At 34.4% G+C, this 24,458-nt stretch overlaps 2 protein-coding genes across 2 annotated transcripts in view; one reads left to right on the top strand and one right to left on the bottom strand.

The window, feature by feature from the left end:
- FGF14 (fibroblast growth factor 14) overlaps positions 1 to 12,150 on the top strand; it is a 263,009-nt gene extending 250,859 nt beyond the window's left edge. The window contains exon 5 of the mRNA XM_074191981.1: positions 9,024 to 12,150. Within this exon, the coding sequence (XP_074048082.1) occupies positions 9,024 to 9,160 (137 nt within the window). The 3' untranslated portion in view covers positions 9,161 to 12,150. The remainder of the gene's footprint in view (positions 1 to 9,023) is intronic.
- Positions 12,151 to 14,186: 2,036 nt separating this feature from the next.
- Positions 14,187 to 24,458, bottom strand: part of ITGBL1 (integrin subunit beta like 1) — a 422,854-nt gene continuing 412,582 nt past the window's right edge. The window contains exons 10-11 of the mRNA XM_074191980.1: positions 17,674 to 17,787; positions 14,187 to 16,443 (exon numbers count right to left, since the gene is read on the bottom strand). Of these exons, the coding sequence (XP_074048081.1) occupies positions 16,352 to 16,443; positions 17,674 to 17,787 (206 nt within the window). The 3' untranslated portion in view covers positions 14,187 to 16,351. The remainder of the gene's footprint in view (positions 16,444 to 17,673; positions 17,788 to 24,458) is intronic.

The following is a 24,458-nucleotide window of genomic DNA, read 5'->3' as shown; positions in this document are numbered from 1 at the left end:
CAAAAAGACCTTGAGAGATATAAACTCATATTCTAGTTTTTTTCATAAAAATTCTTTACAAATGTGACAGATGAAACTTCAGTTCATCATGATTTGTTATTACAAAAACAATTTTAAAATCTCAAAAAGTAAAGTTTAAAACTGTTGTTATACAAAGTTTATTAATTATACATAACATATTCCAAATACATGTATCTTCTCTTTACTCCCTAAAACTTTAAAATACAAAGAATTCTTAAGACCAATTGCTGCTAAAAAAATCCCTTCCTATAACTACAAGATTTTCTTCATACTTCTCTTAAATTCCAAAAGTCATTCAAATTAGCCTTAAATCATTTTCTTTTCAAAGCTAAAAAGCTTGCAAATTCTTCTTATCTTTATCAGTGCACTTCTAACTTCTCAATGCTCTCACTTACAAGAGCTTTCTATCTTCACTGACCAATATTTCTTAATTTTAGAACATTCTATGTTCTGGGAATTTGGAGATTCCCTACAATTTGAGATATCAAAGTAATATGTACTAATTCTTTACCTTTACTGTTTATCATTACTCACTCCAGATTTTTCCCAAATACATGAAATATTACTTTCCCTTGTTTAGTAATTCTAAAGCTTGATTAAAAACACATAACTCACAAGTCTGTCTTGCTTCCCATGACTCTGAAAGGGCCATAAAACATCAGAATCATACCTAGCCGTGTGGCCTTGGGCAAGCCACTTAACCCCATTGCCTTGCAAAGTCTAAAAAACAAAACAAAACAAAAAACATCAGAATCAAAACCCAAACTTTTTTTTAACATACTCCTTAATTCAATTTACATGTATCTCTAGATTAGCACATTATAGAATCAATAATAACATAATAAAATTAACATTTACATGGCAATTGCTTTCATATCAAACTTTTCACTTTAGGTGGTTTATTAGTTTTCCAATCAATTCACTGACAAATGTTGCAAAAAGTGGCAGTTTAATGCAGTTTTTTAAAATCACCCAACCTCATATAAATACATATCTCCCTATAGATTTAAAGTTCTATGCTTTCCTTTTTTAACAATGATTTGTAAACCATTTTCCCAAAGTTCCCAAAATCTATCTTTTGTATACAGTCAAACCTGCTCAAATCTGTCTACATACATGCTTTAACCAATTTCCATATTTAACAAATGGTTCAAAAACGTCAATTGTCTCTATGTTTGGATTTTCTTTCCATTCCTTTTCAAAACTCTGATCCAGACTATACAGCTCAGTTTCCCTCAATATACTGTTCCACCATTCCTTTTCATTAGCTCCTCTTGACTTTAATTCATACTATTCTTAACTAGAATCACATAGCTTATACAGCTATATAAACCACAGATATGATTCCACTTTTCACAATAAATTTTCTATTCCAAGGTTTTAATATTTAACACTTCTTGTTTATAGCTGCTAAAACCTTGGAGAAGGCAAAATGTCATTCAAAAATCCCTTAGCCTAATTAGAATATTCCCTGCCCCCCCCCTTCTTCAAATAGAGTAAGCTGTGTGGCTTTTATAGAGGAACAATCCTGGGGGGGGGGGGTTGACCGTCTATTCTTAAATCCTTACATGTCCGATAATTTTCTGTAATACCTAACATTATCGGAATCTATACTGATAAACTCCTGAAGCTCTAATGATACCATAACATTTGGAGGAAAAAAATTAACTATTTAGTTTTCCTTATACTGGCATATCTTGGTAACCACATTATATATTTTAGGATTAATCTAACTCTCTCGCCTTTCTGAAATTAATTTTCCTACAACTTTTTCAAATTAAAATAGCATTTCTTTTTTCCAATTTCTTTGTTTAACATATATGGTAATATTCACTTTCTCTTTTCTGTTCCTTCAACTTCAAAATAAGGTCTCTTTTAACACTTATCTTACTAGTTTTTCCTGAAGTAACTCTCTGTCTCTTAGTCCTTTTTCTAAAAGAGGGAGAGAGGTGGGGAATATTCTGGCCATACAGAATCATGGAGAACAGGAAAGAGAAGGGAACATAAACAGGGAAGGGGGAGCCCTTCTCATAATGGTAGAATAACGGGATGAGTAGTTTGGCCTCAGGCAATTTAACACCATAATCCATTCCTTTTTTAAATAAAAATAAAAAAAAAATTCCCTCTTGGAAGTACTCATGAGACATAGCAGTGGCTCATATTACCCAGTGTAACAAAGGCATAAAGCAGGCTCAAGGGGAGAACCAGTGAGAGAGTTAGATGAATATTGCCTAAAAATCCAGGTGACTAAAATAACAAAGCACAGCAATTTAAATGAGGCAACCCAAAGAAATCTTTAGGGGGAACTTTTCTCTCCATTTAACAAATCAATAGAGGAACCAAACACACAAGTGAATAGTCATTCTAAAGACATAAAGACAGACATGGCACAAACACAGATCACACAAATGCAACAGAATTTTCCAAACTGACAATTGCAACATATATCAACAAACACAGGCCAATGGCAAATTCTTGACATCTCAGGAATGCCGTGAGGCAAGATTTCAGCATTGTGTCTGACAATCTCTCCCTCCCAAAGGCAGATCAAATGTGTTCCTTCTCCTGTATCTTTATTTCCCCATACAAGACAACAATACTTAATCATTTTCTTCTTACTTTTCCCTTTATATTTTAGTCTTATTTACCATGGGGGAGGCAATGACTGTGCTCTTTGCATTTTAAATATTGACAGAAAACTCTCAGGATCAAGTGCCTTTAGAGCCAAGTCTCTTACACCCAATATGGCGGGGTCACCCCCAACCCTTAGCCACTCAAATAGTGACCCTCAAGTAATCTAGCATATTCCAAGGTTTTACTTTCTTGTCCCCACTGACTGGTTAGATTTTTACTGTGGATTTGCTTTTTTCTTCCTACCAATTCTCTCTGCTTCAGGTCACTTGCACAGAGGGGAAACCAAAGACTGCGCCCCCCCCCCCAGAAAATGGCAAACTGCCAAATTTGGGCAAGGGCTCTTTTTTTTGCCAAGTTCTGAGAGGGCAATGGCCCCCAATGGGCATGAAATCCTGGAATAGTCCCCAACTTTCTGAGATGAATTTACCCACTTAAATAAAATCCAGAGATTTCTCAAAGTATGAAGAGAAAAGTTTTATTCAATTCTTGAGAATTGGACTTCACTCTGCCTTAAAACAAAGAGAGAGACAGTGAGGTACCAGAGCAAGGAATCCAAAATCTTTTTATCCTAATGCAATCCCCACCACCATCACCACTGACCCATACTCATTAGTGAGAAATGTGGTCTTCACAATCTAGACGTGTAAATTAATCTAAAGAAAATGCATATAATTGAAACAGAGACAGATTCTCCCCCTCTAGGACAAGGAATGTAGAAATATCTGGACTTCAATCCAGATAAGACAGGGTCAGTTTACTCTTTATATTTCAGTCAACATTAAGTTGCTTGTCAGGGGAGGAGGGGCAGAAGAGACATAACACACAGTTCAACTATTTTTTTTTTTTTTTAGTTTTTGCAAGGCAACAGGTTAAGTGGCTTGCCCAAGGCCACATGGCTAGGTAATTATTAAGTGTCTGAGGTCATATTTGAACTCAGGTACTCCTGACTGCAAGGCCAGTGCTCTATCCACTGCACCACCTAGCTGCCCTGACTATTTCTAATCTATAATATTCTACTGAAGAAATCTCAGACTTTATCCCATTCAATACTTTCTTCTTATTCTATCAGTATCCTTCCTAAAATATGGCTCCTGGAATGAACACAATTCTCCAGATGTATTCAAAAAAGAGCAGAGAATGTAACATTAAAGATACTATTAACTTGCCTGACTGCTATATCATTATGTTGACTTATTTTGAGATTGTAGTCTATATATAAGAATCTACTGAATTTTTTAACTTCATTTTACTTTACTCTTCATTACACTTTACTGTTCCACCAAATACTTATGATAGTGATTTTTTAACACAAGTATAAAACTTTTTTTCAGTATCATATTTCATTTTAGTCATTTTGAGCAGTCAAAACTTTCAAAATATAATTGAACGCTATCACTATATTAGTAGCCTCTCCCAGATATGCATCAACTACAAATCTAATAAACTTACCATTTATGTATTTATATCAGGCATTGACAAAAATGTTGAATGGCATAAATCCCTCAGACCTACTGCTTAACACCTTCCAAGGTGGCATTAAGGCATTAAAAAGATGAAAAAACTTTCTATTCATCTAGTTCTTTTTTTTCTTTAAGAATAATTTTTATTAATTATTATTATTATTTTACATTTATTTATTATATATAATTATAATCAATTATTATTAATATTCTATTTGGAAACCTCAAATATACTCATTTTTAAAAGTTTAATAAAGTATCCACATAGTAAGATCCTGAAAAGCTTATAAAATATCATTTCTATTGACTTGTATTCAGATTTAGAAATATTTATTCATCATATTTCCTTCAGTTTTAAGGTATAACATGGTCATTTAAAATAAGAGATTATGATGAGTATCTTTGAGGCTCTTATAGCATATAAAATAGTAGCACTGAAGCACATTTCTCTTTTCCATTAAAAATACATCATAACAGAGTAAAATACTGAAAATTTTACTTTAGTTTTTTATTTGAAAAGAATTTTCAAAAATAATACTTAATACATGTCCTTAGCTTCCTAAAGCCAAAACATTTCAAAACATTAATTTTGATTACTAATCATGAAAAAAAAGAGTTCTTCAAATTATGCTATTTTGCTCACATTTGACCTTTTCTATAATTTGATCTGAGAGGTTTTTTTTGGTCAAATTTTATGCCAAAATTTTAGATGAGTTATATTTATAGTATTATTTTCTTTTGCTACACGTTCTCTTATCATCCCTATAATAATTTTAGAATTTTATCAGGAATTAAAGACAAGCTCATTGGCCTAGATGTAAGGATAATCTGTTAGATTGGGATCAAACTTGTACACAACCTAAGTGTGTCTAAAAGTAATTAAAATGTAATTGGAAAATATTTAACAAAAGACATTTAAAGAATAATACAACATAGATAATGTTAATTTGTAGTTTTCTAAGTCAACATGCGGAAGCAAGGATTTGTCTTTATCTAAGTTTGATACTATTTGTTTAGACTTGGCAGGTTTCATTTTCTTTCTTTTTTTCTTCCTTTAAATATGGGGATCTTGTTCTCAAATTCTATGGGTCCTTTCTCTTCAGATTTTTGAAATATGACTAATGGTGCAACAGCACTCATACCTGTTAAATTTTTCAGTGACTTTAACTCATCAAGGGAAACTAGGTACTCCCTATACTTATCTTTCTATAAATCTATAATATATCTTTTCTAGTTCACAATGCTTTTGTAGAATTATTTGAAACTTTGATAAATCACTTCTCAATTTTACAAAGGTACATCAGAAATTTCAATTTCAAGTTATTGAAATCTTAACCATCAAAAATATACATTGATAGTAGTGAAATACTTGAATGGTTCATCAAGCTCACAGTTACATTCCACCCTTGCACTAACATGTTGGGTGCCTAGAGGGAGAATGGCTTCTCCTCCTTGATCATACAAAGTTACCCAAAGAAGTTATGGCTTCTAATACTGTTGCTCATAGACCCCCATCTGATGTGTTCCTTAATAGTGAACCAGTTGACACAAATTCACTTCCATAAGAGAGCATTTACTAAGAAAAAAAAATTGCATGAACTCTAACTATAAAACAATTCTCCCCAAATCAAAAGGCACACTCTCCTCAAGCATTACTCAGAAGGTAACTTGGAAAAAAGTGGGATTAAATTTTGGATGACTTTGACAAACTTTCTGGTCTCAGAATTCACCTTCTCAGAATATTTATTCATTTAAGATCAATAGAAGAAACACAGCAGCAACAGAAAAACTACAGTCATAGAAAAATGGTAACTAGATTGGAAATAAAGCCCAAACCCTCCATTTATTACCCGAAGACAGTTCTCCTACATTGAAAATTATTAGGGAAGAAAGTAAGAGATTATCCATTTTCATACTCAGTTCCTGTTCAGTAACTAATTAAAAGATGTTTTATCATCACAGAGTATTCTAAAAGGAAACCATTAGAGTATACTGAAGTAGGTCATGTAGGTATCAAAAACTGACTCAAGCATAATAAGGAAGGGAGTAGAGAGATAAAGGATCCCTCATAGTTATGAGGAGAATTAATATAATTGGAGTTAGATTTGCTGTGTTGGATTGAAACTTGGCAGAAGTATTGTAAATGGTATAGGCTGTGTATTACTCACTACGAAAGGCACCTCCAAGCACTCACAATAGACTGGACTTTCACTAATTACACTATTTTGTTGTTACCTGGAAATTTTGACTTAATGGTTAAAACTTAATAATCTGCTTAATTGGAGAATTGTGGACATATCAATTCCTTTTATTTATTTTGTCTTATTTCAGAAGTTCTTTGAAATTTAAATAGTTGAGAACTTCTTTTAACCCAGAATGTATCAGAGAAATAATAACTCTTCGGCGGCTAGGTGGCGTAGTGGATAAAGCACTGGCCTTAGAGTTAGGAGTACCTGGGTTCAAATCTGGTCTCAGACACTTAATAATTACCTAGCTGTGTGGCCTTGGGCAAGCCACTTAACCCTGTTTGCCTTACAAAAAAAGCCTAAAAAAAAAAAGAAATAACTCTTTCCTCAATGTAAGAGATAAGCAAAATGTAATGATGAGACTGAGAAAAATTGATCAGAGAGGCAGAACGGGGAAACAAGATAACTTCCTCCCCAAGTCAGATTTTGTTAGTGGGATGTCAGTATTTTCCTTGAGGGGAGTTCTAAAAATATAATCTACAATCATACTCTCATACTTCACTGGACCTGAACTGTATATCATGAGTTTTCTCCTTTCCTACAATAGAGATAAAAACCCATTCACATTTTTGTCTTATCCCCATGTCTTTCCAAAAATCATCTTCATAGGGTCCATGATCTGTAGCCATGTACCATCATTAGAAGGCAAAAGTTTTCACAAACCAATTTTTGTTTCTAGGAGAACGCTAAGTATTGTTGAAAGTCCCAGTGTTCTTTAATTTGTTTCAGTCTTGATTCATTTATAGTAACTGTCTCAGATTTGTGCACTGGTGGACCTTCTAAATTATTCAAAGGCATATTATTATCTCTATGAGGAAATATTCTTCATCCACTTAGTTTTTCTTAATATTGCTAAACTTTGTTGCAATTTGGGATTTGATTCAATTACTCTAGTGTCATCAACAAACAGGTGCATCAGGAGGAGTTCACCAACATTCATCATGTTTGCCAATAATTAGAAAACAGAAATCCTCTGCAAACAATTATAGTGAAGTGCTGTAATGATAAACGTCACCTGTCACATATGGGTCCAGGGGAAAGGTCAATTAAATTCAAACTTCCAAAGCTAAGGTCAAGATTTAAATTATGTTTTTGGAAGTATTAAAAATTAAGGACTTGCTTAGCTATTTACTTAGCTAAAGATATTTTAAGTTCTTCATATCTCTTCGACAACTTCTCTGCATAAGAAACCAAGGTCAGTCCTTTGATACTTCTGTTTTCTACTCTAATTAGTCAAGGGAGAGAGGGATTCCAGTCTTATTCAGAATCATAAAGTTCCCTAATCATTGCATAAGAATTAATCGGTTAGACTGCCTTGACATCTCTGTTAACACAGCTTTGATCTCCATAAATGTTGTAAACTTGTATCTTGGTGAAATATTACCTGGTTCAATGCAGTAGAAAAGGAGATTCTGTCACATCCATCAACCAGACAGCTTTTAAACTCCAGCTTCCTAACTGAATGGGTATGCACTTCCCATAAAAGATTTCAACCTGAAATATCTGAAAGCCCAAGAAGTCCCATTGGGCTAGCTCTGATTCACTTGGATTTCTGCTGGCAGATTATTTCAAGTATTTCATTGTTCTTCTACATACCGGTCACTGTCAAATGTGCCTTCCTAGTATTTCCTAGAATATCCCCCTAAGAGGCAGATACTGTTCCATCTATTGTGATTAAGTACATCATCACCAGGCTCTTTCTGAAGATTTCTTAGAGCTGAGTCAAATGTCAGCTTCTGGCTCACTTTCTTTTCACACTGTGCTTTTTGCTTTGTATAGAATGAAACAAAAAAGGAAGGAAAAATACTTTTTAAAAAAAGTATATGAGGAATGACAATAAGGGCCATGCAGGTGCTGAAAATTGGTTCAAGGATGATTAACAAGGAAGGGAGAGAGGGGGAAAATTTAAATGATACTCACTGGAAAGGATAATTAATGTCAGATTTCCTCATTATAATATTGGATTACTCTGATTTTTCACACTATTGTGAATGTGATAGCCTTGAAACATTTGAAAGAAAAATAATCATTATGAATGATCTGCACCAATAAATAACCAGAGTTTGCAAATTTAATTTTTAAAAATATGGGTTCTTACAGTAGAAATGGAATAAGTATAGTTGTAAACTATTTTTTCTGCTTTTATAAGCAAGCTCATTTCTCATACCCCATTCTATCACAGCACCTAGAAATCTCCACAAAATGAATTCCTACAGTCTGTATGTTTCACACAGTTGTAGATAGAAAAATGAGGTGGTAGACTCAGGGTTTATAATTAAACTTCAAATTGGCATTCCTTTTCAAAGGCAATTCACCTCATATGCGAGAAATAAAAGACAAACAGGGAGACCTAGGTGCTAACCATGGTTCTACAGTCTTTATGACTTTAACATTCAACAGTTATGTATGAAATGTTTCAGGCAGCTTGATGCAATAACCCAGCTCACTTACATATTATCTATATGACTTTGAAAATGTCATTCTTTATCTCTGGGTTTTGGTTTCTTCCTCAGATTTAATGACCTCTAAGGTTGTAGTTCATCTTGAAGACCCATGATCCATGCAGCTAGAAAGGGAAGAAAATGTTTATTTACTTGCCCAATACTGATGCTTATTTGAGCAAATGAACTTTCTTTTTGTCTTTCTTCCTTTTAAACACTAGTTGCCATGTACAGAGAACCATCTTTGCACGATGTCGGAGAAACAGTGCCAAAAGCCGGGGTGACTCCAAGTAAAAGCACAAGTGCGTCTGCAATAATGAATGGAGGCAAACCAGTGAACAAGAGTAAGACCACATAGCCAGATCCTCACAGGTGTTTGACTTAACGCATCCTGAGCAAAGTTGAGCTGTTTATCCTTGCCAGACATTCCGCCTCTGGGATCTATGGAGCAGCTGGAAGCAGGTGAAGGCTTGCTCTTTGCTGCTTCTGAACAAACTTGTTGCAAATGGATAAAGCTCAACGTATTGCACCCTCTTTTCCTTCTCCCGCTCTTCCCACTCCAAGAGGACACCTGGATAACCAGCTAAACTCAGACCATGGAATGCCCTACCAGATATGGAATGCCTTTTTAATATCTTTTCTGTGACTGTGACACTTCATGTGAATGACATACTTCACTTGATACACTTGATACCTTGCCTGCTGACAGTTACCCATAATCCCTTTCTGAGTCCAGTTTCAGCAAAATCCATGTGTTTAAGTTCGATTTTGTAGCACACCAATAATATTGAGTACTTTCTAGTTAGACGCTGTAAACCCTGTGCTATGATGGATTTCTCTTCTCCCCTTTTTTTACCAGGCTGCTCGCTCCACTGTCTGTGATCTTTTGCAGGGATTGTGTTTTCTTTAAAACATACATGTTGCAGGTAGCTGAGTTTGGAAAGCAATCAGGGAATCAGGAAGCCTTCTAAACCTATAATTATAAATTGCATCTATAAAGAATAAGGTTGTTGTCATTGACTCACACTACTGATTAAATTATGAATATGCTCTAATATCAGATTCCGTGCTCCTGAGGTCAGCATGATTGGGGAGGGACACGTGTCAAACATGACCAGGGGAAAGCTTTCTAAGACAAATGTTTGACATCCCCCTATAGTTTCTTTCTGTGTGTGTGTGTGTGTTTTATACATATCACAAGCTTACTGGTAATGGTAACATTTGCCTTGCCCAGCGAGCAAGACCCACTGGTTTTTGAGAAAGTGGGTCCAAAGAACTCTGTAGGCCTTGTAGGCCTGAATTAAGGCTCATTTTTCATCTACTAATCTTCATTATTTGAAAAACAATAATTATTAACAAGAATTGCGCTACCTAAATCCATTTCAAATATAATCTTTTCCAGTTTTTAATGAACTGAACTTAATACCATCCCAATTTTTGGCTGCGTTCCACTCATACTCAGCAGAGCATGGGCAAGGCGGCTGTTGTGTTATTTTCTGAAGCAGCAATGCAAAGGTTAGTTATAAATTAGACTTTAATATTTTTGGTGTTTAATGACAAGTTTTTAAACTGGACATATTAGAAAAAAAGTATTTTTTTTAGCTCAGCATGCCAAGTCCAGTACTGTGTATTTCACCAGTACATACCTCTAACCCAGCTATTTGGGGGCACACCTACAAATAGCTTGGTTACAGGTGCCTTGCCTTGATCTCAGAAAACAGTTTGTTGAATTGCTATAGATGAAAATAAACAAAGGAAAACAAACTCATTAGAAAATCAGCTTTTAGCTTCATCTTTTAAAATTTTTTTTTCTTTTCTTTTTGAGGGAGTGGGGCAGACTATTGTTGATAACACTTAGGGCTGTTCATTGAACTCAGTGTAACCAACTTAAGAAAGGCAATAGCAGTTGGCTAAAGGTTAACAATGCCATACAAAATGTCAGCTATTAAAGGTGAAAATTTTCAAAATATTTAGTGTTTAACTTGTCAAAGATTTAATAAATAATGAAAATTGTGTATGCTTAGGAAAACTAAATTTTTGATTCTCAGAAGAAGTAATTATGACCAATCTGTACCTCAGTTCTGGAAAACTCTATGTGAGATCATTGTCTTGGCTTCTTGATAGTAAGTTCACAGAGATGGATGACATAGTAACCATTTCTCCCATCTGCAATGTATTTACTGGGAATACTTTGGTCATTGCTTCCCACTAAGCATCGTAGAAGCCCTTACCTGTTGTTTAATCTTTTGGTCTGCTTAGCTAATTAATAATTTGGTATAAATGAACTGTTTATGCTTCTGAAATTTTCATATTGGATTCAGTTTTAATAAATAAAAGTTAGTATAATGTTGAATAGAGTATCATGGATGATGCTAAAGGACAAATAGAAAAAGTGATTCTTTTACCTGTTCTTAATTTCTCTAATTCCTTTTTAAATGCAGGGTAAGTCTATTTGACTTTAATTTTGGAGATTGAAGAACATTGTGTGAAGCTCATTCTCCTGTAACATGATGTGGGGGAGGGGCAAACATGGTCTCCTTCAGCAAGTTCGGTGAATCATGGAATTTTAAAGAGATGGGATTTCTAAGTACCATATATTCAAATATCCTCTCTCCCTCTCCCATTCCCATGAACATACCCATTGTTTTCAATATTAAGCTCTCCTCACTGGGTCCTTCTTGCTCTGCAAATCCCTTTGACTGGTTAAAATTAAAGCTGAATTTGTAAATGATTAGAATGTTCTGTAATTGTAACAACTTTGCTTTTAGTTTGTCTGTTTCTATGGGTTGTCTATAAGAGTGTTTATTCCTATAAATGGCTGTCTTAAAGCAGTTTCTTCTAAAATATGTTTCAACATAGAACAGAGAGGTCCATGTTATTTGTGCATTGGTCAGGTCTTTAATTTTGTGTCTGGTCTCATCTGTTGCATGGGAAGAGGATTGAAATGGCGAACTGCATGTAGTAGGCCCTGTGTATCAAGAACTGTTGGTATGTATTACTAAATTTACATACATATATGCAAAGTTTGTCTGCATTGTACAGTTTCTGTGTTTATTATCATTTGTTGTATACACAGATGCAACATATTGAATAAAATATTTATACAAAGACATATTGAAAAACATCAAACAACTTTATGTAAGAAATAGAACGTGCAAAAATGACATTGCACCACCCACGAATATACAGACACGTTGTGTAAATAGGTTGGTAAACTCAATTTTCCCCTTTGCCATGCCAAAGAAAAAATTTAGCTCCGTGATAATACCTCTCTTGCTGTTTTTCAGGATAAGATTTCACCATTCTGTTTCCCCAAATCAAGTTTGCTGTAATTAAGTGAAAAATGTTACTGCCACAGTACTGTATAGTAAATCTGATGGAATTGATTTGTACTTATAGATTGTGTCTTGTACTTCTATGTACATATCCATCCCTTATGCATCAAGTTTCTATAGTTACCCATTCCTTTGGCATGTATGTCTTGTGGGAGCTTTGATTTCTATCAGTTTCAAATTTGACTGCTTTATGGTCTAAGAGACTATTATCAATCATCCTTGCTTCTATAATGTGCATCACGTAAATATTTCAACATTAGCTTTGTTTTACAACCAGATTGTTTTTTAAACTATTTTTGGCTGCAATAGAAGCTGGCAACATTTGCAGAGATGTGATACAATCAATCTACCTTTCAGTAGACAGAAAGTAAACAAAAGTGCTGCTCCCCCAATTTAGAATATACCCCCTTTTGTCTATTGTTAAATATCTCCTGAACAACTTACAAAATTTCTTTTAGTGTACATCATCAATTCAGAGATGTAGGAATGGAAGTTTTCTGATTTAAATTTCTCACATTTTAGAAAAGTGAATCCAGAACTGGACCACACAGAGAATAAAAGGGGAACCAACATTCTTCAATCTCTGGCTAAAGACGAATATTCAGGTGGGGTTGGGCTAGATGTCCTTTCTGGTCAATGGCAGCTGGAAGATTCTATGAAACTTGTTGTTGCAGCTCTGTTTGTTCCTGAAACCAAACTCTACATCTCCCCACTCACTCTTGTTGTAATTCCCTTTTGGAAAAAGCATGCCCAGCCAAAATGGGAAAAATTGTTTGTATGGAAACACTTGTTTTTGTCTGATAGTCCCTAGAAATTCTGTTACTGCTTTATGCCAACTTTGAAGCAATAAGAGAACCATCATTTTGAGAAGAATGAAAGAAGACCTCCCAAAATGTGGTGGTATGTAGAGTCAACTCCCCTAGGCCTTCTGATGTTTACCAGTCAAGTGACAGACCAAACACAGTTGAAATGAAAGACAAAATAAGGTTATTGTGTTTTTTCCAAAAACACCCCCTTGAGCACATTGTGGCATTTGTTTAATTCATTTCTAAATACCTAATACATAGTATTTTTCTTCATGACTAATACTAGTGTTGGGGTTAAATTTTTTTTAAGTGTAATGAACTCTTTGTTCCACTTTGCAATCATAGGCATACTCCATTGAATTTCTAACCCCAATCCATACATGCCATTTAGATTTCTCAGCAAATACCTTCCTAAGAAGGAGGAACACACAGTGAGGGGCATGAGTAAATAGTACCTTTAGTAAATATGCTTTAGAGAGAAACTATATGCTATAAAAATAACATTTCAGGATAAATGCTCAACATTTCCCAGAAAATCAGACAAACAAAAAATCAAGATTGTGGGACTGCTTCTTAACAAGGAGAGAGATAGTATTTCTTTGCATTTCCTAACTATGTAAAACTCGTAATATTTCTTCTAACTGACTTGACTATGGAATAGGGTGTTTTTCCCCCCAGAAGGCAGGCACTGATAATGAATTTGTTTTCACTATTTATATCACAGTTGCATGCCCATTGGAAGAAGAAGCTTTTACCTTGTATGAAAGGACTACTTTTCCCAAGCATGGTGCCAGAGATACAGTTTCACCCTGAATTTGGCTTTGAAAAAGGATTGAATATCCTTGGATTGAGTATCCTCTTCCTTTCTACCAGTGCCCTGTCTATAAACTAGGTGATTCATTAACTCATATTCCTTAAAGTCATCACTAGTTAATCAGATGTCCTCCTCTGTTACCATGATTCATTGGACTCAGATATTAAGGCAGTCTCCCTATATTAAACCAGAGGGTAAGTTCTCTTACCATAAGCAAATTAAATTATACAACTTTTTCCCTTTTATTATGTTTATATAATCATTTTGGTCACAAAAATGAAACTGAATATTTTTTAAAATGAATTTTCATTATTATTCAGACATATTTTAAAATTAATTATATATATGAATATAAAAACATGTATATATAATATATAATATATATGTATATATATATATATATATATATATATATATATACAAGCATCACAAACAAAATTAAGTACACCTAAAATTATCTTAAAAGAAAAAAACACAGTCTCTTGGAGAATTCCAAACACAGAGTTCAGTGAAGAAAATCTCATAATTACTGGAATTAATAATTATTTTTATATTTCCCATTAAATAGAATATAGACAAGATCTATAATTTCATCAGCATAAAGAAATCCCCACTGGCAACCCTCTTGACAACTTATAGTCTTAAGTTGAGTTGGGACACTGAAAGATTAAATAACTTACCTGGATCCAGTATATGTCAGAAGAAGTACTTGAACCAGATCCAGTGTATGTCAGAAAAAAATACTTGAACCCAGGTCTTCTTGACTATGAGTCAACTCTGTCCATTGCTTTCTGTGGTATCTCATTGTTACTTTCATTAAAATGCCAGTTAACCTATTCACAGAAGTGTGGGAATAAGCATCAAAACAGAAAAGAGAAAAAATGGAGGTATGAAATTGTCCTTGGATTCTGAACTCACTTCCTACCTTTTAAAAAGCTTCTAGGACAACTAACATACAAAGATATGGAGACAACTGGGATGGTTCTGTTAATCCACTTCAGGCCAACAATAGAGAACTTACAAACACATCAATGGAAAGGAACCCTGGCCTATTTGCAAAAAAATTAGCCCTGTAAAGATCTTCTAAGAAATCAGGTATTTAAGGCCTATTTATTTTTGGGATGGTTCCTAAGTTTTGTTGATATCACTTCTAAAGCCCAGATCATGAATGTAAAATATCTACCCATAAAAGAATTTGTAACTTAAATGAGCATTTTTCAAAACATTAAAATAACTTTCCCTAAATTGTACTAAAATTTCACAAATATACTTTTCTAAATTTAAACAAAACATATATATTTTATCATTTTGCCTCTAAACCTTAAAAGTTTGCTGATATTAGGTGGCAAAGTGGATAGAGAACTGGCCCTGGAATCAGGAGGATCTGAGTTCAACTCCAGCCTCAAACATTTGATACTTACCAGTCATGTGGCTTTGGGCAAGTCACTAAACCCCCATTGCCTTGCAAAAAAAAGTTTGCCAATACTGACATGCGTGATTTAATGATCATAAATTAGGAACATCCCAATAATTGTGGATTTTCATAATTTGATGAGAATTTCATTCTAACATTTCATCATTACAAAGAAATTATTTTTCTCCATACTAATACAAATATTTGTATTTGCTATTAAATCTGTACACCTTCTTTATCTTGCCCCTTTCAAAGCTTGAGTGGTTGATATTAGAGGCTTACGCTATATCACCAGATTATGTATTTTTAATAATTCTATTACCTAGTAACTAAGTATATAAGTCATCAAAGGCACATAATAAATCATTTAATCCACAAGTATATCTAGAAAGAGTTCTCTAAATGCCTTAATAAGAAAAAATTTACATATTAAGGAAATCCATCTCCACACATAAGTACCCTTTGGCCACTTCCAAAGCATTTTTACAATCCTCAAAGTGCTAGCTAGGATATCTCCAAACCTGGCAGTCAAAACATGATTCATTCTCTTTATTTTTTTGATCAATAGATACATACATATTCACAACCAGTACAATCACATTGTGACAACATTTATTAAAATTTTCAAATTGTACATTTTTTCTTAATCATCTTATGGGTTTTTTTACATGAATTTCGAGTTCTACAAAGTGGAAATTAAACAGGTTAAAAGGTTCTTCAATGTTGAAAGTGACCAGTTTTGAAAGGGATTGATTGTGCTCTGTAGTCACCGGGAGCACTTGTCACAGACAATATGCACTTTGGTGTTGACTTTTCTATCATCCACATTTAGACATTCAGATTGGCACACAATATAGTCTATGTCTGACCAATAGCTTCGTAGTTTTCCGTGTCAGGTCTCCACCTCATTAAGTTTAATGTGGTTTTCATTGTGTAATTATGTGCTGACCTGACAACCATGCAAATTATGTAAGAAAGCCTTTTCTTGTGCTATTTCCATCACAAACTGCTTAGACTCATTTTTAATGGGTACCCAGATTTTACTCAGCATTCAGAAATAGAAAAAAAATACAATAGTCTGCTTGAGTAGCCCTAGTAGTGATTATATGCTGTTTGCTGTGCATTTATGTGTTCTAATGGCCTAAAAAAAATAAGAACTTAGTCCTTTGTCATGTAATTGTTAAGGATATTCTGCCCCAAGCCAGATTTCGCAAGCATTTCCATTCCATCCATCCCAGCATTCACAGTTTCCACAGCTACATATTCCATTGCCTAGAACAAAATGAACAGGGGAATCATTATCATAATTGAAATGTATTACATTAAAATGTGTTGTTATAAAACGTAACAAGCCATAATAAAAACCATTCCATTGGTCCTTTAGAGATTGTCTTATTGTGTAGAATGCTTTACATTTGACTAAGCAGCTAAAAGAAACTGGCTCTTTGAAACAATTAATGGCATCTTTCCAGCAAAGTCATCAGCCAAAGAGTAACTATTGTAATTATTCCATCAGGTTTTGTACCCAGCTGGATTTCTATTGCCATCTTTTGGTCTTCTTCTCTCAATAAAGAGGCAGGGTAACAAGCTATACAGCAGGCCTGTCTTTAATGAGCATAGAATTACAAATACTGTTAACTAGTACAGTTAGAAACAAACTAACATAATAGGTGGCAGAGGAGCATTAGACAGGCCCCACATAAAGATTTCTTCTGTAGGAAGATGCCTGGTATACTTGTTGTTGAGGGAGTAATTGAAAGACTAGGTATATTAGCAAAGTTCTTTTGAAAATATCCTCTATGTTTCCTCCCCCATTAGAGCGATTTTATCATTTTTTGAGGAGATGGTGAAGGAAGGTGGAGCTAGACCCATTTTTCCTTATATCTGGAAAGGGTGACAGGAAAGTCACTCTAAAATCCATCATTTAAGTAAACATTGCACCAGTATCATGATAATTTTCTCTTCTTTCTCATCTTATTATCCATATCTATCTATATATTTATATAGATATTCTATATCCATATCTATATAAATATATATATATATATATATATATATATATATATACATACATATACAATAGGAGCATCTTCCTTAGCTGAAGTTATTGGGAAAAAAAAGAGAGATACCCCTTACACAGGTAAAATGCAAGGATCTTCATCAGAATCATTTTCATTTGTCACATATTAAAATGCTTTGGGGTTTTAAAAAAAATCAGTGCCTCAAGATGATTTTTTTTTTATCAATGATTTCCTCACACTTCATACCTTAGTGCTTGTCATTCCCAACCTTTCTATAGAAATCAACTGTTCCCCTATTCTGCCATGTCCCCTCCCCTGCACAATGTCACTCTCATATTATTGGGTAAATTTAACATCTTGCCTTTCATGCATGGAAAGAAACAGCCTGTGCCTGAAGTGGTCTCGTTGTTTAACATTTTCATCTACCAGCTTTGCAGCCTGCTGCTCAGAACAAGGGAGGGGGTGATCTGGACCTACACACCTGTGCAAATGAGGCCATCATGCTTGTCGCAATCTCTGTCGTCGCATTCACAGAATTCCCCTGAAATGTACCATTCCTGAGAAGAACAGATGCACTTTCCACAGTGACAAGAGCCTGTAATCGCAAAGATCAGTATTTATTATCATGACCCAAACATGTTTTTCAGTCTTAGAGCAATGCCATACACCAACCACCACAATCTAAGCAGCAGAAAATCAAGATAAAAGCTTATTGAAAAGTAAAGTTGCTTAAAGGAGAACTTTAACAACACATTAACTTCTACTGAATGCCCTATTTTATCATTTGATTTCATAAAGAGTTTTGCAGTAAAGAAATCCTTTTGGGGTTCCAGTGAATGTATTTGTCACTGAACCAAGTTAAAGCAGTTCATTCTGAAAATGTCAGCAAGGTTCAATTTCAGGTCCCCTGACAAGTGCTTATCCATTTGCTTATCCCAAATGGATTTGCTGTGTAGAAATTAAGGTCATGTAAATTAAATCATGTTTTAAATGCCTGACAGGAGCTTATAATTTAAGGGAATTCAATAATGAATTTTGAAAAGTGAAAGCTCTTTTCATAGTGAAAATAATTATTCCCCAGTTGGTTTATAAATCAGGATTTTCATCTATGTGTTTTTCTTAAAAGTAAAGAATACTGGAAATTAGAAATATAAACACCTCCACATTTAATCCAGAAAGGATCATTTAGGATAAACTCTCAATCCAATCAAAAGCAGCAATCAAAAATTGCCTAATAGTGGTCAATTTATTCAACTAACTGAATCCAACAAATATTTATTAAGCCTCTATTTGGTCTGTTTTAGGCTCTGGGGTAGAGAGTCAAAAATAAAAATGTTATCTTCAATGGCACATTGCAAGCATTTAAAGTTAACAAATCCATTTCTTAAGTTGTGCATATCACTATTTTAAGTTGGGGGGGTTAGGTGGAGGAAAATAACATGAATCCAAGAAGAGTCTGCCCTCAAGAAGCTTCCTCTGCACATCTTTACTTCATTTAAGCTTAATTTTTTTCTACCAAGGTTTTTTTTTTAACATATTTCAGATATGCCTTTTATGTTTTTATTTAAAGGAATAGATGTTATTGAGAAAATTGTAATTTTACAGATATTAAATATATCCACAGATAAAATTGACTTAGGAGTGGTGTTCTTTTTCTTGATATCTGTCAAGAAGATATTGGAAATTACCTTAGATTCTGTCTAGTCTAATCCCAACCAAGGTCAAAGAGATTAAATGACTGGGCCTAAACTATATAACTAAGTTTGTGGCTGCTCTGGGAATTAAACTCAGGCCTCCTGAAACCTAGTTCAGTTCTCCTTAACCATATCTTTCAGCTACAAAATATTGCCTTGAGTTGGTTACTAATTCTAAATGTCACATATTATTAACAATAGATTCAATATTCAGGGTTTGGAAGTTCTACATGGACAAAAGTATATATTATTTAAAATGCTTTGATTTTAGAAAGTTCTTGAAATATTACTTGAAATTTCAATAAAGATTAGTTTGATATGTTTGAAAATTGGATCTTGTGTGCCTCCAGCAATCATTCATTCCAAAAAAGAACATCCATTTGTGTGATAAATGAATAACTGCTTCAATGAAAAAAGAGATAGGAACAAAATTGCATTTGTAAAAAAGAAGGGAAGGGGGATATGTGATGGGGTTTGTATATTCAAAACATGAGGTGTTTCAGTGTTATTAGAACCCATCCTAAATTGACAACTAATGAGGAGGCCCTACTACATAGTTATATATATCATTCCCTTCCATGGTTTAGAGTACATCATTTCTAAAGTGTCCATGTAATGCAAGGGACCAAAAAGAGCTATCTTTGTGGCATCAAGATCTTTGGCAAAGATCAAACACCTTTGATGTTCTAACATCAATTAGGACATCACAAAAGCTCCAAAAGGAAGCTAATACTTTTACTTGGCAGGCAAAAGAGAGTTACCAACTTTTTTTTTATTTTCAAGACATTGTAAGAAAATAGTTATAGAACTATATACTACCTGTTCCAAGTATATCTCTAATAGAGAAATTTCCAAATAGATTTTAAATTCCTTGATCCCCCCAACTATTTCCTTGCACATCAATTGGGACTTCCGTGCCAATATTCCCATGCTATACTGCCATTTTACTGTCAGTATTAACAAACAGAAAATGTCACAGTGAACAATCATGGATTTTATTTCCACTTGTAGTCATCATTAACTGATAAACATTTATTGCTTTTATATCTGGTCTATTTTTCCTACTTGTGATCCAGTGCTAATTTGTATGCCAGACTTAAGGAAAGGGTTACCTCAGTCCTGACTAAAATAGTTGTCAAAAAAAAGACTATTGTGGGCTCTCTTCCAGTAACAATTAGCAGGTCTTCCCCCTTTCTCAACTCTTTCAAGAATAGATCTTTCTTCTGTTTCTGTTTTTCATTTGCCTCCTCTTTCAAACTTCTTTTACATCTAGTCATGAAAGTATGTCATACTGTAGCTATTGCGGCTAATAGATTAACTAATAGATTGACAGATACACTAATGAGAAAAAATGTCAACAAAAACATTCTGAATTTCATTAATTGTGATTTACTTTGGAAGACACTATACTTAATCTCTTATTTTTCTGGATGAATAAAAATAAATGCTTTGTTAAATAGCATCATTTTAGAACTTTTTAAAGTGACATATGGAACAAAATGGTTTTGAAAAGCCCCAGTTAATTACCACAAATGGCAGCCAATTGATTTCCCAATAACACTTCCATGAATCATCTGCTTCTAAAGGTTCTTTTTTAAATTGTATGTGACAATATATGGTTCAGGTATCTTTATCCACTTCCAAGCTACTGCATCATTAGCCTCATTCACTTTCATTACCGTAGGTCAGTTCTTCCTGTTGTCAAATCTAGAAACCTTCTTACCTAGTGACATGACATCTGTCACGGCCATTTCTCTGTTGTGGGGGAAAAAAAAGGTTATGTTTCAACAGGCACAGTGGAGCTTCTTGTGGGACGTTATACCAGATCTTTGAACAATAAGTCTCAAGCCGGCTACTCTGAGCACTAATAACTCTCAGAAGTGTGCCAGAAAACAGAAATCTCTAAAATGAAAGGAGGGAGGAGATGCCAGTTTCTCCCCACTGAGCTCTTAAGCTTCTATTTTTAAAAGCTCAGTGCCTCCTAGAGATGGGAAACTTTTCCCCTTACCTACTAGGTTAGAAATAGTTTAACCTATGTTAATAATAATATGATATGATATATTAGGAGACACTAAGGCACTTTTCCTTCTAAGAGCTCCAGTTGCTTTCACAAACAAAGGGATCTGCTCCCTGCCCCTATAAGAGAGGCAATAGCGGAGAAGTTGCCCTCAGCCACATTTAGGCTGCACCTCTTTCAGGAAAGAAGCAACTATCATCTTACCTGAAAGTTAAATATAATCCCAGGTTTTCTGAGAAGTAGGCTGGAATTATGACAGAAGAATAATACTTGTAACTCCCCAGTTCATTCTGGTACACTTAGGAATGCTCATAGTCTCATTTTGGCCTCAGTCCTTTGGGAATCAAGCATAGAATTTTTCTGGTCTTTAAAGCTTACCCTCCGAGACAGGTAGAGGTGAGACAGATGTTCCAATTTCACAAATGTGGAAACGGAAACAAAGAGAGATGAAGCGACTTAAGATCACAAAGTTAACCTCAGATTAGGAACTGGACCAGTTTTCACTCTCCCCCCCACCCCAAATCACCTGTACTGACTCTCAGAATCAAATTTCTTTCATGAATTTCAGGAGTAGGTCCATTTAATTCTTAGACATTTTATTGGAGAACTAAATTGGGTATAATAGCTCTAATATGAAGCAAGGACAATTTCCACTGAATTTGCCTGTCCCTTCTGTAGTAGATATATATATTGTACTCTTGACTGAGTGATCTAGGATTCAAAAAGTGCCATAATTCTATCTCCCAACCAAGTGTGGAGAATAATTTAACATTTCAAATTTGCATCCTTTCTCTCATGACAGCTACTTTAAAGAAGGTTGGTGATGATTAGCTGGAATTATTTTGAAATGATGATAGACAAAGCCTGCTTGGGTGCTCTAGGATCCAAATACAAAACACAGAAACTCAATAATCAAAACCACAAAGCCCCTTTTCATTGTGCTCAGATCTCTGCAAAGGTAACTAACTCCATGGAATACAATCCAGATTGTGATATTAGGGAGATCTGTACACAAAAATTACTTCCTCTTCTCTTGGTTGTACATGTGGACCTTTGAAGTCCAAGAGCAAGGCATCATGCTAAGTTTCCTATATTTGTAGAGTTGGAATTCATTTTTATTTTGTCGTGCCTGGCAAAATGCTGCAATCTGACATCACAACAGGCGGTTCTCACTCTTGTACTAATCTTTCCATCCATTATGAATGGTCATAGACAATGTATCCGTTTTAAATTTTTTCTATGGAGTGATTTATTGTCTTGGCTACAAATTTGTAAAGAAATAAAATGCTATTTCTTCACCGTCTTCTGTCATGAAGTGTCAGCTTTGTTCAACAGTTACTTAAAAAAATTAAAGAATTGGGTATGATGTAGACTTAGGGCATAATGAGAGCACAGTATCCTCATAAAAATAATTTTCATGTCTTTACCATACCAAAGTGTGAACTTAGGATTTCTTGATATGTGATAATAAAGATGTTGTGTTCTTTTAAAAACTTTCCTCCCAAAGTATCAGACTTTTTCTTTTAGGTTTTTTTTGCAAGGCAAATGGGGTTAAGTCCAAAGTATTGTACTTTGAACAAATCATCGTGTTAATGAAAGTACATGAGTATTTTTAATTCTTCTCCACTAGCATGCTTTTTTTAGGTTTTTTTGCAAGGCAAATGGGGTTAAGTGGCTTGCCCAAGACCACACAGCTAGGTAATTATTAAGTGTCTGAGGCCAGATTTGAACTCAGGTACTCCTGTGCTCTATCCACTGCACCACCTAGCCGTCCCCTCCCACTAGCATGGTAATAATATTCATCATATGACTGAATAATAGGAGCTAAGAGCTAAGAGGGAATATGAATACCAATTAATCCAAACTTCTCAGTTTTATGGGTCATCATTTTGTTCAGGCACTAAAGTCAGCAACAACAGTTGCACCCTGTAACACAGACTTGAAGGTGAAGGTGATTTATCTGTTCCTTGATTCCTATAGATTAAGAGAAATCCATGATTTCAGTCTAGATACATTCTTTTCTTTTCTTAACAAAAGTAGGAGACAGAACTGATCTTTTCCTTTGCTGCTGCTGTCTTCCTTAATGGAAAGATAATGAAGAAGCTAAAATCAAAGAGAGGTCATAGGGAGAAATGTAGTAAAGTAGAAAGAGTACTAATTCTGAAATGTGAGGGTCTAGACTCATATTCTATCTCCAAATTACCTATGGGGTTTTGGTCAACCAATTAACCTTTATGAATTTCCTTTTTCCTCACCTGTAATAAGAGAGGGCAAGATGTACATCAATGTTGATACGATTGAATACAAATCTCTCATTTGAATAGATAAAGAAATGGAATCCTGGATAAGTGAAGCAATTTGTTCAAGATTACCAAATAGGTTGATGAGTAAAACTGGGACTAATTTCCAGGAAGGAAACAAACATTTATTAAATACATTATGTTCCAGGCACAGTATATGTAATTTACAACTATTATCTAATTTAAACCTCAAAACAATGGCTAGAAGGGTGAAGTATATATCATTATTATGCCCATTTACAAGGGGGGAAACTGAGGAAAATAGAGGGTTTTTTTGTTTTTTTTTTAAGTGACACTCAACTAGCAGGAGAATATTAGATCTTCATTGCTCCAGTCCCAGAACTCTATTCATTGGGCCACTTTGCTGTCTCTGCAATTGATTGCCAAGCCAGTTGCCTTTCCATTATAGCATGGTACCTCAAATCTTTCCTTTACTCACACTAGTATTGAACTGGAGCTCTTGGAGGCAGCCTAAACTCTGTTTTAAATGCTTAGTTCTTTTTTGGCAAGTATCTACAGCAGAACAAACCAAAAGTATTGATCTGTGGTTGTGCTTCATATATTTAAATATTTAAGAGTTTGAAGAGACTTGAGAAGTTATCTGACTTTTACCCCTTCATTTTACTGATGGGAATATGAGTTCCAGAGAAGTTTGTTGATTTGTCCAGTGTTACACAGGGAGTAAATGGTAGAACTAGGATTTATACTCAGATTCTCTGAATCTGAATTCAATGTGTTCTAATGCATCATGCTACTTTGTCAGCAGGAAAATATTTTGAGAAAACATTAAAACATTATAAGTAAGTGTTTAATTTTTCCTTAAAAACAAAGTTTGTAGCCTATCAGACTCTAAGGAAGATCTTGTTTAATATCTGCTTTTATAGATAAGACAGTGGATAGGAGGGAGTTTAAGGGATGGGGAAAAGGAAGGATTAGATAATAGTTAACAAAATTAAAATACTGGGGACTAAGCAATTCAGCAGAGATTAGAAATACTTTTATCATATGAACAAAAAAGCTCAAAACAATTCCTTCACAGGGCAAGCTGATAAAATACAACTTAACAGTTACAATTTGAAAACTGATTTTTTCAAACTCTTAACCAGCTCCCCCTGGGCCCCTGCAAATATCCCTTCTCATAACAACCACTAAGCCTATAAACAATTTTTTGGTAGTAAACATGTACTATGTGCATACATACATGTATTATATATATATACACATATATAAGTACAGATATCTACATGTGTATATA

The sequence above is a fragment of the Macrotis lagotis genome, chromosome 6 (genome assembly GCF_037893015.1).
Source record: "Macrotis lagotis isolate mMagLag1 chromosome 6, bilby.v1.9.chrom.fasta, whole genome shotgun sequence".
NCBI lineage: Eukaryota > Metazoa > Chordata > Mammalia > Peramelemorphia > Peramelidae > Macrotis > Macrotis lagotis.
This window is presented reverse-complemented; position numbering and strand designations above follow the sequence as displayed.